The following is a 17,162-nucleotide window of genomic DNA, read 5'->3' as shown; positions in this document are numbered from 1 at the left end:
GTCACCAATTTCAAAGCAAGGTAATATTTCCACCCCACCCCCATGTCTGCACATATTTTCATGTTGATGTGCATTCATATGCGTTACATGATGTGAAGACACACACACACAAGACAGACTTCTTTCAGTTTCTGTCTTTCAAATTTGCTCAGATGGCTTTAGATGCACCGGTGCTATGAAACAAGATACTTGCTCAAGGTGCTGCTCTGTGCGGCTGAACTTCAAATCACATGGATGGAAATCAGTTACTTTCTTTTTCTAATTCTGTTGACTTTTCGTCACTCACCATTCTTGTTTGATCTGCAATAAAGATTGTAGGTCTTACAACTCTCCATGTGGCCATGTGTCTGCTCATCTCCCTTTAGTTTCACCTTCCAGTCGTGAATATTGAGGACTGTATTGGATGATGTAGTCATAGATATACAACACTATACAAACAGACAGGATTGTCATGGATGGAATGTCATTAAACACATGTCTGCTCTGTCAGAAATGACCTGGATCTAAAGAACAGTATCAAGTTCTATTTCTGGAGAAGGACTAAAGTTAGTGTCCCCTATTCTGTGGTTTTCTTTTCAAACTATTACACAATGTGGAGGGGTCAGTGTAGTTTACAAATATGTCAGCCCCGCACGAGATTCTTTGATGTGAATTTAAATAAATTAAAATGTTAAGTTCATCATCATCATTTAAAGTTCACTGTCCATGGGTTGGATGGATTGGGCAAGGCTGGAGAAGCTGAAGCAGACTCCAGTCTGATTCTTCGTGGTTTCTGCTGGATGCCCTTTGTGGTACCGACCTCTTCATATTGCTTTTATGTGGCACTGCATGACCACTTTTATAAAGAATTGCCACAAATGCTTTGCACCAGCAGAGTGATGAGTCTGAAGACTTCTATTAAGGAGTAGAGTAAGTCGCCAGGGATCTCGTTCCTTTGTCATCTCACCTGCAAGGTTTTTGAGCCCTTCGTCCCATGTCTTTCTGAGTGTCACACTTCCACACGTTCCATCTGCTTTTGAAGATCAGCACTTCTTTATGGAGCTGACTGCTTCTAGCTCAGTTGTTAAGGTAATCTACAGATTATCTCAATAGAAATAAATCTCTATATTTTAAGTAGCCTCTGCGTCTTACACTGTTGTTTCTTTATAATTTCAGAACATCACACAGCATTGAAAGAACGGAAGAAACATCCTCAATATCTACCATGTTTTAAAGACTGAAGGAAACTATTATATGAAACACATGTATCAGATTGTTTCTACAAATCTGCGGTAGAAATCCTGTGAAACATTTGCTTTGAAATAATATTAATAGTCAAGTTTGTGAACAACCCTGACTGGAGTGTGAAGAAGAGGTGCCTGTGTGTTGATTGAAGTTGGATAAATTAATTGAAGTGTTGCTAAACATAAGTAACACTGGACAGAAATAGAGCAGAAAAACTGTTTGTAAGAAATTAAGTAAAAGAACAAATGCAAGAAAAATATATAAACTGGGATTTGAGAGGCAAAATATTGGAAGAGAGTGAAAAAATTGTATGATTGATTACCTCTGAGCACATGATGAAAAAGATGCGATCATATGGCTATGATGTCTGTACAAAGTCCTTCTTTTAAAGAAAGTAAACTAATTATGCACAAACGTATTCATACAGGAGAGAAACCATATCAGTGTGATGTCTGTGGTAAATCCTTCTCTTACAGTAGTTATTTATCTAGACACAAGCATATTCACACAGGAGAGAAACCATATCCTTGTGATATCTGTGGTAAATCATTCTCTAGCAGTGGTTATGTTACTGCTCACAAGCGTACTCATACAGGAGAGAAACCATATCAGTGTGATATCTGTGGTAAATCATTTTCAAGAAGTATTCACGTTACTGCACACAAGCGTACCCATACAGGAGAGAAACCATATCGTTGTGATATTTGTGGTAACTCTTTCTCTGAAAATACTGCCTTAACAAAACACAGTCGTCTTCATACAGGAGAGAAACCGTATCAGTGTGATATCTGCGATAAATCATTCACTCATAATTGTGTCTTAATTGCACATAAACGTATTCATTCAGGAGAGAAACCATATCATTGTGATATCTGTGGTAAATCATTCTCTGAAAGTAGTCACTTAACTAGACACAACTCTATTCATACAGGAGAGAAACCATATCATTGTGATATTTGTGGTAAATCATTCTCTCAAAATTGTAACTTAAGGAATCACAAACATCTTCATACAGGAGAGAAACCGTATCAGTGTGATATCTGTGACAAATCATTCACTCATCTTAGTATCTTAACTACACATATACGTATTCATACGGGAGAGAAACCGTATCACTGTGACATCTGTGGTAAATCATTCTCTGAAAGTAGCACATTAACTAGACACACACATATTCATACAGGAGAGAAACCATATCATTGTGATATCTGTGGTAAATCATTCTCTCAAAATAGTAACTTAACAGAACACAAATATATACATACTGGAGAGAGACCATATCACTGCGATATCTGTGGTAAATCATTCTCTAACTGTAGTCACTTATCTAGACACAAACATGTTCATTCAGGAGTGAAACCATATCATTGTGATGTCTGTGGTAAATCATTCTCTCAAAATTGTGACTTAACAAGACACAGACATATTCATACAGGGAAGAAAGGCAAAGGGTAGTTTCTTGTTTGCTATATGTTTTCTGATATTACCGTGTTTCGTGCAATGGAAAAAAATGACTTTAAAATATTTCAGAAGTTCAAAATTTTATGTTTTGATTTTGCAATCATCACCTCTCCTTGTTCCATAACTGCTTGCACGGGTTCCTTTCTTTAATGTAAGGACCTTTTGTACCAAAGCTCTTCTCCACCTGACAGCCCTATACATTATTCATTATTGAATATTGCATCCTGTAAATACAGACTTTCGACTTCGGTTAAAATCTCTCAGACTTTGCTCTGTCTGGAAGAGGAAGTTCTTGCAGCTTAGAGGTATATAGCATAGAAGACAATTGGAAGATTTGGAAGAAAAGCTTGGGACAAGTCTGTTTAACAAGGAATAAAAAGTTATGCCAATATTTTACAGACTGGGGACCCAAAATAGGAAGTATTCTGGTTTTCAGATATTAGGAGATAATAGTTTACTCAAGGTGGCACGTAAAAAACACCCACTACACTCGCGGAGTGGTTGGCGTTAGGAAGGGCATCCAGCCGTAGAAACACTGCCAGATCTGACTGGTCCTGACGAAGCCTTCCAGCTTCACAGACCCCAGTTGACCCGTCCAACCCATGCTAGTATGGAAAGCGGACGCTAAATGATGATGATGATGATGATGATGAAGGTGGCCACCACAGCTTCAAGAAGTCTCTGGAAGAACCTGGCATATACGTTGCTCGCTTTGTCTCTGGGAAAACCTTTGAACACCTCTTTGGTCTTAACTACCGGCTCAGAATTGCTGGTGCAGGCAAAGGTCCTTCTTCTGCTGCCACCCATGACCTTCTGGCAGGTCCCTTCCTCAGCAAACATTGAGCAGCATTTTTGATACTCAGCTTGAGTCATCATGATGCAGGTAACTCTCTTCCAATATTCAGATAGCTTCCAGACCTCTATGTTAGTTAACTGTTTTTGAACTACAACTTTAATCTTTATTCTCCCCGACAACATTGACTATTCACGAATACATCAAGTTTTGTCTGAAAGGAGGGCGTATAAAATATTTTGAAATTTAGCCTGAATACCCTTATGTACCAATGTATATACTCACAAAACTGCAGATGCATCCAGTGTTTTATAAAGGCATCATATAAATGTATCTTTTACATAAATTACACTTGTTGACTCCCTTTGTTTTTCAGTCTCTTGTGTGTTTACACCCCTAAAGCACTGAAACATTTCATTTTCACGAATAATGAATTTCACTTACAAAATCTGCCGATCAAAGAGAGTATCGTCCATAAATAGGAATAAAAAGAAATAAAATTCTCTATGAGAAATAACTCAACACTTACATCTACTCTCTATCTATCGCTGTCAATCTACCTTTTTTTGCTAGTTACAACTCTCTCTCTCTCTCATATATATATATATATTCTCATATATATATATATGTATATTCTCATATATATATATATATGTGTATATAAAAGCTCTCATGCATTGGGTAAAACTTCATCTTCTAATGTTTGCTTTTATTTTATCACAACTATCATCTACAAATCCTGTTTTCTGATTGTGTAAAATAATCAAACTTTAAACCTCTATAACATTTTTATAAAGTTTACGGTGAATAAATAAATTTCAATCTCAGATTTGGTGTGAAAATGTTCATCAATCTACGAACTCTGTACTTTTTCTGTTACTTTTGAAAGTCCAAAACCTTACGGCAACAAAAAAAGGCCTCTCTATTTGCTAGCTGAAAACGGCCAAGCAGATTTAAGAAACCCTGATCTCTTCTAGTAATATTCGAGCCAACGCAATCAGCGCGTGCATCACAGATTGCGTTAAAGTTTCCTAACATAACTATAGAATGAGACAAAGTAAGAAATTTCTCAATGCTCCGAAGAAACTCAGCTTTATCTGCCCCTTTTGCAGGGGCGTAAACACATATCAACCTGAAAGACTTACTGCTGTACGTCACATCCACAATGACCAGCTTGCCCTCCTGAACAGCACAAGGATAGCTCCCTACTCCAGGTGGCATGGAGAAATAAATTTCTTGTAGCCATTTAGGAGGGGAGAGAGATCCCTCCGTCTGCTCACCCTGGACTCTGTCGCAACTATACCATCCAGACGGTGGGACCTGAGGTCATGTAGGAGACGGTCTTGTTTCCAAGTTGTCCTCAGGCCGTGAACATTTAAACACCCAAAATTAAGAATGTCCGTAGAAAGAAATTCAAATACTCACCCCTTCCGGGGCTTTCAGGGTACTGTCGGTGAGGCCCTGATAAATTTGGTAGAGAAAATCGTTCCTCAAAGTTTCCATATCTTTGTCGAACTCTTAAATAAAATGTACGGATCTTTTCCTTTTGAACAGCAGACAATTTCTAGTTAACTAAACACTTTAAAACTTCGTATACTGGTAGAATGTGTCAAAATAAAACATTTTTTTCTCTTGGCTTTCTTGAGAAAATTAATTTGTTTGTTTAGCGTAGTTTGATTTTTCGAATTTTAACCAATCCTATGATCACTTTTGAGCTAAAATCATTTGCTGCGTCTAAAACTGAGACAACATCATGTCACTAACCCTAAACCTGGCCCCTAACCCTAAATTTTTTTTTTCTTAATTGTTACATTAATTTAATTGTTACGCATGTAAAAAAAACTAAAGCAATGGAATTAAGTTAATTTGACAATTACGAAAAAAAATCAGGGTTAGGGGGAGGTTTAGGGTTAGTTACAGGATGTTGTCTCAGTTTTAGGTGCAGCAAATGATGTTAGTTGAATGGAGGTAATCGATTGGTTAAAATTGCCGAAATGCTCGGATTTTCAGACGAAATATCTTAGAAACTATAGAATTTTCTCAATAAAGCCAAGAGAAAATGATGTTTTATAAACACATTCTACCAGTATACGAAGTTTAAAAGTGTCTAGTTAACTAGAAATTGTGTTGACATCTGCCGTTGAAAAGGAAAAGATCGAAACGTAATTAGTTGTTATAGCAAATATTAAAACGTCTTTAAGGATCCTCTTCTCTAACTTCCGTGTAATGTTGTGGGTGTATTGAATGTCTCTTAATTTCTGAAGTAGCATTGGGTTTCTAGCAGCTATTGTAGTATTAGTTTAAGTCTGTATGGGATGGGTGTGACAAAAAGAAATATAATTAACTGCAATATATACAAGTGGGCTGAAAAGAATAGCATGCAGTTCAATGCTGAAAAGCTTCAAGCTTTATGCTATCAGCATGCAAAACTAAGTGCAATACCCAATGAATACACTGGACCTGGAGGGATTGCAATCCCAGAGGCACAATTAGTGCGTGACCTGGGTATTTACATGAGTGATGATACAACCTTTCATGTGCATGTTGCTAAATTTGCAATGAAATGTAGGCGGCTGACCGGATGCATTCTTAGAACCTTCAGAACAAGAGACCAGGAAACCACGATGGTCCTCTAGAGAACACTTGTCCTAAGCCACTTTGACTATTGCTCTCAGCTATGGTCACCATCCAGTGTCAAGTTAATCACGGAACTTGAGGCGATCCAACGAATCTACACGAAGAAGATAGCCTCTGTGCAGCATATAAGCTACTGGGAAAGACTCAAGAGATTAAGACTCTATTCGTTAGAGCGTAGGCGAGAAAGATATGCCATAATATACATCTGGAAGATCCTGGAAGGACTTGTCCCAAACTTTGGCATTGAGAGTTACACAAATGCCAGAACTGGGAGCCACTGCGTGGTGCCAAGGACTCCAAATTTGCCATCAAGATGTAGGAAAAGATACTGTGATAGCCTGGGCTTCATAGGACCACAGCTGTACAATATCCTCCCGAGGAACCAGAGAGATCTGCATGGGGTGGATGTAAGTGTCTTCAGAATAACTGGACCTCTTAATTTCAAGTGTCCCTGATGAGTCAACTTCATGGCAGGAGGAGTAGATGAGGCAGCCGCATCGAACTCTCTCATGCACCAAATGGCATTTGCAAAAAAGCATTCGTCAAGTAAAATCATGTAGCAACACCAAATGGCGGTGCCCCAGCATGACCACGGCTCGTGTGCTGAAACTGGTTAAAATAATAATAAATAAATAAATAAGATATTAAATCCAATTGATTTAAGGAGACTTAGCTCCCTTCGCTATTTTCTACCGACACATGCGCGTTTAAACGTCCTTCCTGCTTGACGTTGATATCTGGTTAAATGTGCAGGTGCGTGGATTTCTCTTAATCAGCTAATAATACATTTATAATAGTTCTAATGTATTCCTCAACTACCAGACACACACGTATATAACAACACTGTCCTTTATGAAACACTTCCGTAAGTATTAAACAATGAAAATATTCAATGTTTTTAATTCTGTAGACGTTTCGGTTTTTGGCGGGTCATTTCTTTGTTTCTCTTCTATGTTTTATGAATAAGAGATGTCCTTCGTTTGTGCGAGATTTGGCTGTTATTTCTAGCTACGTGTGTGATTTAGCTGCTATTTCTAGCTTTGGAAGCTACCGTCTGCACTCTCCATCGTTGCCCCGTTTGTTGCGTGTTTTAGTTTGAGAAATGTACTGAAAGACACCCTGACCACTGAAATGTTTAGAAGCCAAAACCTTATTTGGTTAATGTTTACAACATTACCTGGAAACGAAATAAAATAAATTAATAAAAGACTTCCACCAAAGCCCACCCCTATTTTCTCCCAGATTTGTTTATTAAATTTTTTTTTCCCATTATAATCCCCGTTTTCGAATACGGAGATTCCGGAAAATTGCCAAAAATCGGCATTGTGAAAATTCCCCGACTAGCTTCTTCAATTTTGACTTTTTTCCGTAACACGAACCCTAAAACCCTAACCGTAAGTACAGAGGTGCTTTGAAATTTTTGTCCGTATCCTGATGTCTCCGTATTTTTCCGCATTTTTAGAAAAAAAAATTCTTTAAAAAAACATTTTACGAAGATTTTTGGAATTTTTTTTCATAATCATAATCTCCGTATTTTCCCGCATATTTTAAGGAGAAAAAAGTTTAAAGGAGAAAAAAGTTTAAGGAGAAAAAAGTTTTTGTCAATGGGGGAGGAGTCGGTGTAATTTAGAAATGTCAATTTTTGTCAATTTTTTTTACCGATTCGCATTCCCCGTAAAAAAAAGGTTTAAAAAAGGGTGTGTGGGTTTGTGCAACGGGTGTTAAAGAAAGGGAAGGAAACGAATATCAAAGCAAAAATGCGCGGAAAACAACGAGGGGTGGGGGATTACTTTGGAAAATTCAAAAGATCCGAGTTTTTCCCTCATAACTTTTGGGAAAAAGGATTTCTTAAGTGAAATTTTATATAAATATATTTCAAACGGCTGAGGTTACGATTAGAAAGAAATTTGTGGGTAAAATCTTTTCCGATGGGGTGAGGAGAGGATTTCAGAAAATTAACAAGATCCGATTTTGTCCCTCGTAAATATAAGGAAAATTTACCGAGATGTACTTGCATAGCAAGTGACCTGATCTGCGATCGTGTGCTGAAATAAAAACAATTGCTGCAAAGAAGGTGTTTATAAGCCATTGAAAAACATAGAAAAACCGTTGGATTCACTTCAACATTTGTATACACATATACACGCTTATCTATCTACACATATATGTCAGTATTTTTGCAGACGACGGTATATATATGTGCATACATATATCTACACACATGTTCATACGTGCATGCACGTACACACTCATACACACACATATACTCAAACAACACATACGCATGCAAAATGACACATACATCTACATGTGTGTACATACATATTAATCTACATACACTCTTCTGATTATATATAACTACATATATATATTTCAATATCATGCATCTCAACATGTCTGTATGGATTTGTACGTGTAAATGAGAGAAATAATAGATGGGTACTCCTGGGTGGAATCTGGGTGTTTCCCCATCCGGATTTACAGTTGAGGGTGGATTTGTGTTCCTGTATACAGACAACTTCGGTGACTTGTCTCGGCATTGCATCAGTGGGATGTGAAGTTCAGAATCAGAATAAAACTTGATATGAAAATAAAGACAAGAAAACACACAGTCACACACAACAAACTTCTTTCAGTTTCTATCCAATCCACTCATCTGGCTTCAGACACACTGCTGCTATTAAAGAACACACTTGCTCAAGGTGCTGCTCTGTGCAACTGAACTTCAAAATACATGGTTGGAAATCAGTTGGTATTTTTTCTTCTCTTTTCTAATTCTGTTGACTTTTCGTCACTCACCATTCTTGTTTGATCTGTATTAAAGACTGTAGGTCTTAAAACTCTCCATCTGGTCATGTGTCTGCTCATCTCCCTTTAGTTTCACCTTCCAGTCGTGAATATTGAGGACTGTATTGGATGATGTAGTCATAGATATACAACACTATACAAACAGACAGGATTGTCATGGATGGAATGTCATTAAACACATGTCGGCTCGGTCAGAAATGACCTGGATCTAAAGAACAGTATCAAGTTCTATTTCTGGAGAAGGACTAATGTTAGTGTCCCCTATTCTGTGGTTTTCTTTTCAAACTGTTACACAATGTGGAGGGGTCAGTGTAGTTTACAAATATGTCAGCTTCACACAAGATTCTGTGGAATAAATTTTGATAAATTAGGATGTTCATTTGATCATCGTCTTTTCATTATCCATTGTCCATGCTGGCATGGTTGGATGGGGAGCTGCAGCAGCCTTCAGTCTGAATTGTCATGGTTTCTACTGGATGCCTTTCCAAGTGCCAACCACTACAAATTGTGCCATAGGGTGCTTTTTGTGGCACCACATGGAGCATTTTCACATGGCATTGCATGGCTACTTTTATGAGGAATGGCCGCAAGTGCTTTTAACTAGAAGAGGGATGAGTCTTAACACATCTGTTATGAAGTGTGGATCTTCTTGAGTACAACAAGGCACCAGGAATGTTGGTCCTTTGTCATCTCACCTGAAAAGTTCTTCAGCACTTCATAGCCTGTCTTTCTGGGTGACCCACATGTTCCATCTGCTTTTAGAGGTTAGCACTTCTTTGTGGTGCTGTCAGCATCCAGCTCAGTTAAGGCAAATGTTTATCTCTTCAGGTTATCTCTATAGAAATGAATCATTTATTTTTTTAAATAGCCTCTACATCTGACACTGTTCTTTGTCTTTAATTTCAGAGCATCAGATGACAGTGGTGTAACGGAAGACGAACCCTCAACTCTATCCTGTTTTAAAGACTAAAAGAAAATATTCTATGAAACAGATGTATCAGATTGGTTTTACAAAACTGTAGAAGGATTCCTGTGAAACATTTGTTCTGAAAAAATGTTATTAGCCAAATTTCTGGACATCACCAACTGGAGTGTGAAGAAGAGAAGCCTGTGTGCTGATTGAAGTTGGATAAATTAATTGAAGTGTTGCTAAACATAAGTAACACTGGACATAAATACAGCAGAAGAACTGTTTGCAAGAAATAAAGTATAAAAAGAAAAAGAAGAAAAGATATAAACTGGGATTTGAGAGGCAAAATATTGGAAGAGAGTGAAAAAATTGTATGATTCATTTCTTCTGAACACATGAGAGAAGTGATTAGATCATGTGACTGTAATATCTTTACAGATGTCTTTTTTTAAAAGAAATTAAACTAATTATGCACAAACGTATTCATATGGGGGAGAAACCCTATCATTGTGATGTCTGTGGTAAATCCTTCTCTTACAGTAGTTACTTATCTAGACACAAACATATTCACACTGGAGAGAAACCATTTTCTTGTGATATCTGTGGTAAATCATTCTCTCAGAGTGGTTATGTTACTGCTCACAAACGTACTCATACAGGTGAGAAACCATATCAGTGTGATATCTGTGGTAAATCGTTCTCTTACAGTATTTTCTTATCGAGACACAAACATATTCATACAGGTGAGAAACCATATAATTGTGATATCTGTGGTAAATCATTCTCTCAAAGTATTAACTTATCTACACACATACGTATTCATACAGGAGAGAAACCATATCAGTGTGATATCTGTGGAAAAGTATTCTCTGTCAGTACTGCCGTAGCCAGACATGTGCGTATTCATACTGGAGAGAAGCCATACCACTGTGATATCTGTGGTAAATCATTCTCTCAGAATAGTGTTTTAACTGCACATAAACGTATTCATACAGGGTAGAAACCATATCAGTGTGATATCTGTTGTAAATCATTCTCTCAAAGTATTCACTTATCTACACGCATATGTATTCATACAGGAGAGAAACCATTCTCTAAAAATGATACCTTAACTGAATAAAAAATGTATTCATCCAGGTGAAAAAGCATATCATTGTGATGTCTGTGGTAAATCATTCATTCAAAATAGTAACTTAACTGTACACAAACGAATTCACACAGGTGAGAAAGCATATCTTTGTGATATTTGTGGTAAATCATTCTCTCAAAATAATGTCTTAACTAAACGCAAGCGTATTCATACAGGAGGGAAACCATATCACTGCGATATCTGTGGTAAATCATTCTCTTATAATTGTGTCTTAACTGCACATAAACGTATTCATATAGGAGAGAAACCACATCATTGTGAAATCTGTGGTAAATCATTCTCTGACAATAGAAACTTAATGAATCACAAAGGTATTCATACAGGAGAGAAACCATATCATTGTGAGATCTGTGGTAAATCATTCTCTGACAATAGAAACTTAATGAATCACAAACTGATTCATACAGGAGAGAAACCATATCATTTTGATATCTGTGGTAAAACATTCTCTATCAGTGGTTATGTTAATGTGCACAAACGTACTCATACTGGAGAGAAACCATATAATTGTGATATCTGTGGTAAAGCATTTTCTCAAAATTCTATCTTAACAAGACACAGACATATACATACAGGGAAGACAGGAATAGGGTAGTTCCTTGTTCACTATATATTTTTAATATTCTTGTGGTTCATGTAATGGAAAATATGAGTAAAATATTTCAAAAATTTTATATTTCTTTGTTTTGTTTTTGTAATATTTGCCTCTCCTTCTTCCACAACTGCTTGTACAGATTCCTTTCCATAATGTACAAAAACGCCTCCTCCTGACAACCCTACATATCAGGCATAATTATTCAGGGTAGGGCATCGGTGATCTTTGCATAGTGAAACACAGGCATGCGACTGAGTTGGAGGCAGAATTACTTGTGTCTTTAGCATGTAAAGAAAACGTTGTTATAGGAGTGTACACAGCACATGTACTACAGCTGTACTATATGTAGTTTTAACACTGGAATTGAGGGGCAGGGGCGAATTATGGCTCCTTAATCTACAAAATAATAAGACATTTTGCATGTTATGGGTGGTTATCAGGGTAACCTTTGTAATTTTATTGAATTAGGGGCTTGCTTTGCAGTAAAAGAAAAATGTTACTTTTTGATGATGCTTTTAACATTCCACTGGCACAGGGGGCCAGTCAGGTGACGCTGGCATCGGCCACAACTACAGTTTCCATTTTTGATTTTACTTGACTTAGTAGGTCCCCTTAAGCACAGTGTGTCACCCAACGATTCAAAGGTACTTCTGAAATGAGCTGGTTATGCGACACTGGTATAGGCTACGGCTGACAGCTTTTTTGTGTGGCAGATGCACAGGAGAATTAAACACCGAAGATGCTCAGCAAACAGATTCCATCACATGCTAGAGGGAGAAACTAGAAATAATTGATAACTTCTGTTACCTAGGTGAATATGTCTGTAGTTGGTGTGGATGCTCGGAGACCGTTGTCACTAGAATAAGAATAGCCTGTGCAAAGTTCTGAAATATCCGGCCTCTACTGGTGTCAAAGGACCACTCGTTCAGAGTGAAATGTAGACTGTATGATGCATGTGTGTGTACTGCCATGCTACACGACAGAGTAACATGGCCATGACTGTTGAGGACATATGTAGGCTTGAAAGAAATGAAGCTAGTATGATCTGCTGGATGTGTAATGTCAGTGTCCATGCACGACAGAGTATAAGTGCCCTTAGAGAAATGTTGAATATAAGAAGCATCAGATGTGGTGTGCAAGAGAGACGACTGTGTTTGTATGTTCCTTTGCTGCATATGGATGAGGAGAGCTTTGTGAAGAAGTGTCACTCCCTAACAATGGAAGGAACTTGCGGAAGAGGGAGACCCAGGAAGACAATAAGATGAGGTGGTTAGGGATGACTTCAAATGGTGGGCTTCACAGAGGCAATGACAAGAGACACAGGCCTTTGGAGATATGCCGTGACTGTGAAGACCCACACCGTATAAATTATAAGGTTGTCCAGGAAGTTATGACCAATGATGTGTGTAGGAGTATCATCGTGAAAATGTTTCAAGACTAAAGTTCTCGTTAAATAATTCTTTAATAATATCTTGTTTTGTTATTTAAATTATTTCGTGAACCTGCAATTATATTATTTGAGAAATTACAACCGTATTTCGTGGTTTGCTACCACAACAGATCCTTTATAGGATCCAGTTAGCTAAAGACATCATCAGGAGGAACCACGCCCGGTTTCGGCCCCTACTCCTCTACTGTCTTGACGTGACGGGGCCCCCACTTTCGGAGGTGTCTTCAGCTCTGGTGTTGGGTGCATGCCTTCTTTCTTCTGTTCCCTGGCCTCTTCGATGTATCGTCAGCGAGTGTCAGCCGGTGACTGAGTGTTTCGTCAAATTCTTCTCTTTAAATACCTGCCGCAAAGGCTCCAGCAGGCACCCCCAGCAAGTTGTTGTGTGACACTGTCTCACCTTAACAACTTGCTGGGGCTGCCTGCTGGCGGCTGTGCAACAGGTATTTATTTACATTTTTAATCCCCTTCTACAGTTCCCTGCCCTTTTTCTCACACATGATGTAGGGACATCTATCCTACAAATTTTCATGTTACACATGGCTTAAATGTCCTGTGAACGAATTCCTTTTAATCAGCTGATAATTCATTTATAATAACTCTAACGCATTCCTCAGCTACCAGATACAGACACACATATACCAACACTATCCCTTATGAAACATTTTCGTAAGTATTAAACAACGAAGATCTTCCATGCTTTTAATTCTGTAGACGTTCGGTTTTTTGGCGCATCGATTCTTTGTTTCTCCTCTGTGTTTTATGAACGAATGATTTCCTTGAATTTTGCGTGATTTGGCTGCTATTTCTAGCAATCGATGAGAGATGTCTATAATTTGTGCAAGATTTAGCTACTATTTCCAGCTATCGACGAGAGATATGCAATAATATACACCCGGAAGATCCTAGAAGGACTTGTCCCAAACTTTGGCATCGAGAGTTACACAAATGCCAGAACTGTGTGCCACTGCGTGGTGCCAAGGACTCAAATTTGACATCAAGATGTAGGACAAGATATTGTGATAGCCTGGGCTTCCAAGGCCCACATCTCTTCAATATCCTCCCGAAGAACCTGAGAGACCTGCATGGGGTGGATGCAGATATCTTTAAAATAAAACTGGGTCTCTTCCTCTCAGGTATCCCAGATGAACCAACTTCACGGCAGGAGGTGCAAATAAGGGCAGCTGCATCGAACTCTCTCATGCACCAAATGGCAGTTGCTAAAAAGCATTTGTGAAGTAAAATCATGTAGCAACACCAAATGGCGGTGCCCCAGCATGGCCGCAGCTCGTGTGCTGAAACTGGATAAAATAATAATAAATAAATAAACAAGATATTAAACCCAATTGATTTAAGGAGACTTAGCTCCCTTCGCTATTTTCTACCGACACATGCGCGTTTAAACGTCCTTCCTGCTTGACGTTGATATCTGGTTAAATGTGCAGGTGCGTGAATTTCTCTTAATCAGCTAATAATACATTTATAATAGTTCTAATGTATTCCTCAACTACCAGACACACACATACATAACAACACTGTCCTTTATGAAACAGTTCCGTAAGTATTAAACAATGAAAATATTCAATGTTTTTAATTCTGTAGACGTTTCGGTTTTTGGCGCGTCATTTCTTTGTTTCTCTTCTATGTTTTATGAATAAGAGATGTCCTTCGTTTGTGCGAGATTTGGCTGTTATTTCTAGCTACGTGTGTGATTTAGCTGCTATTTCTAGCTTTGGAAGCTACCGTCTGCACTCTCCATCGTTGCCCCGTTTGTTGCGTGTTTTAGTTTGAGAAATGTACTGAAAGACACCCTGACCACTGAAATGTTTAGAAGCCAAAACCTTATTTGGTTAATGTTTACAACATTACTTGGAAACGAAATAAAATAAATTAATAAAAGACTTCCACCAAAGCCCACCCCTATTTTCTCCCAAATTTGTTTATTAAATTTTTTTTTTCCCTAAAAAATCCCCGTTTTCGAATACGGAGATTCCGGAAAGTTGCTAAAAATCGGCATTGTGAAAATTCCCCGACTAACTTCTTCAATTTTGACTTTTTTCCGTAACACTAACCCAAAAACCCTAACCGTAAGTACAGAGATGCTTTGAAATTTTTGTCCGTATCCTGATGTCTCCGTATTTTTCCGCATTTTTAGAAAAGAAAAAAATTCTTTAAAAAAACATTTTACAAAGATTTCTGGAATTTTTTTTCCTTGTCATAATCTCCGTATTTTCCCGCATATTTTAAGGAGAAAAAAGTTTAAAATCATGGAAATGGGGGAGGAGTTGGTGTAGTTTAGAAATGTCAATTTTTGCTGATTCGCATTCCCCGTAGCCGAAAGGGGAAGGGGTGTATAAAAAAGGTTTAGAAAAGGGTGTGTGGGTTTGAGGGGATGATGTAGTCATAGATATACAACACTATACAAACAGACAGGATTGTCATGGATGGAATGTCATTAATCACATGTCTGCTCTGTCAGAAGTGACCTGGATCTAAAGAACAGTATCAAGTTCTATTTCTACAGAAGGACTAATGTTAGCGTCCCCTATTCTGTGGTTTTCTTTTCAAACTGTTACACAATGTGGAGGGGTCAGTGTAGTTTACAAATATGTCAGCTTCACACAAGATTCTGTGGAGTAAATTTTGATAAATTAGGATGTTCATTTGATCATCGTCTTTTCATTATCCATTGTCCATCCTGGCATGGTTGGATGGGGAGCTGCAGCAGCCTTCAGTCTGAATTGTCATGGTTTCTACTGGATGCCTTTCCAAGTGCCAAACACTCTATATTGTGCCATTGGGTGCTTTTATGTGGCACCACATGGACATTTGAATGTAGCAGCATTTTTACGTGGCATTGCATGGCTACTTTTATGAGGAATGGCCGTAAGTGCTTTTAACTAGAAGAGGGATGAGTCTTAACACATCTGTTATGAAGTGTGGATCTTCTTGAGTACAACAAGGCCCCAGGAATGTTGGTCCTTTGTCATCTCACCTGAAAAGTTCTTCAGCACTTCATAGCCTGTCTTTCTGGGTGACCCACATGTTCCATCTGCTTTTAGAGGTTAGCACTTCTTTATGGTGCTGTCAGCATCCAGCTCAGTTAAGGCAAATGTTTATCTCTTCAGATTATCTCTATAGAAATGAATCATTTATTTTTTTAAATAGCCTCTACATCTGACACTGTTCTTTGTCTTTAATTTCAGAGCATCAGATGACAGTGGTGTAACGGAAGACGAACCCTCAACTCTATCCTGTTTTAAAGACTAAAAGAAAATATTCTCCGAAACAGATGTATCAGATTGGTTTTACAAAACTGTAGAAGAATTCCTGTGAAACATTTGTTCTGAAAAAATGTTATTAGCCAAATTTCTGGACATCACCAACTGGAGTGTGAAGAAGAGAAGCCTGTGTGCTGATTGAAGTTGGATAAATTAATTGAAGTGTTGCTAAACATAAGTAACACTGGACATAAATACAGCAGAAGAACTGTTTGCAAGAAATAAAGTATAAAAAGAAAAAGAAGAAAAAATATAAGCTGGGATTTGAGAGGCAAAATATTGGAAGAGAGTGAAAAAATTGTATGATTCATTTCTTCTGAACACATGAGAGAAGTGATTAGATCATGTGACTGTGATATCTTTATAGATGTCTTTTTTAAAAGAAATTAAACTAATTATGCACAAACGTATTCATACAGGGGAGAAACCCTATCATTGTGACGTCTGTGGTAATTCCTTCTCTCACAGTAGTTACTTATCTAGACACAAACGTATTCACACTGGAGAGAAATTATATCCATGTGATATCTGTGGTAAATCATTCTCTCAGAGTGGTGATGTTACTGCTCACAAACGTACTCATACAGGAGAGAAACCATATAATTGTGATATCTGTGGTAAATCATTTACTAACATTAGTCATGTAACTATACACAGACGTACTCATACAGGTGAGAAACCATATCACTGTGACATCTGTGGTAAATCATTCTCTGAAAATAGAATCTTAACTTCCCACAAACGTATTCATACAGGTGAGAAACCATATCACTGTGATATCTGTGGTAAATCATTCTCTTATAATTGTGTCTTAACTGCACATAGACGTATTCACACTGGAGAGAAACCATATCAT

At 37.8% G+C, this 17,162-nt stretch overlaps 3 protein-coding genes across 3 annotated transcripts in view; 2 read left to right on the top strand and 1 right to left on the bottom strand.

Moving 5' to 3' along the window:
- Positions 1-4,615, bottom strand: part of LOC115226582 (zinc finger protein 665-like) — a 128,683-nt gene extending 124,068 nt beyond the window's left edge. Inside the window, exons 1-2 of the mRNA XM_036515255.1 lie at positions 4,603-4,615; positions 3,442-3,444 (exon numbers count right to left, since the gene is read on the bottom strand). The gene's annotated coding sequence lies outside the window, so the exon portion shown is untranslated. The remainder of the gene's footprint in view (positions 1-3,441; positions 3,445-4,602) is intronic.
- LOC115226337 (zinc finger protein 271-like) overlaps positions 1-17,162 on the top strand; it is a 478,512-nt gene that overhangs the window by 362,068 nt on the left and 99,282 nt on the right. The window lies entirely within an intron of this gene.
- LOC115226381 (zinc finger protein 208-like) overlaps positions 1-17,162 on the top strand; it is a 63,920-nt gene that overhangs the window by 20,199 nt on the left and 26,559 nt on the right. Inside the window, exon 5 of the mRNA XM_036515223.1 lies at positions 2,396-2,563. Within this exon, the coding sequence (XP_036371116.1) occupies positions 2,396-2,563 (168 nt within the window). The remainder of the gene's footprint in view (positions 1-2,395; positions 2,564-17,162) is intronic.

Source organism: Octopus sinensis, linkage group LG30, assembly GCF_006345805.1.
Source record: "Octopus sinensis linkage group LG30, ASM634580v1, whole genome shotgun sequence".
Lineage (NCBI taxonomy): Eukaryota > Metazoa > Mollusca > Cephalopoda > Octopoda > Octopodidae > Octopus > Octopus sinensis.
Note: the sequence above shows the minus strand (reverse complement) of the source record. Positions and strands in the feature narration are given on the sequence as shown.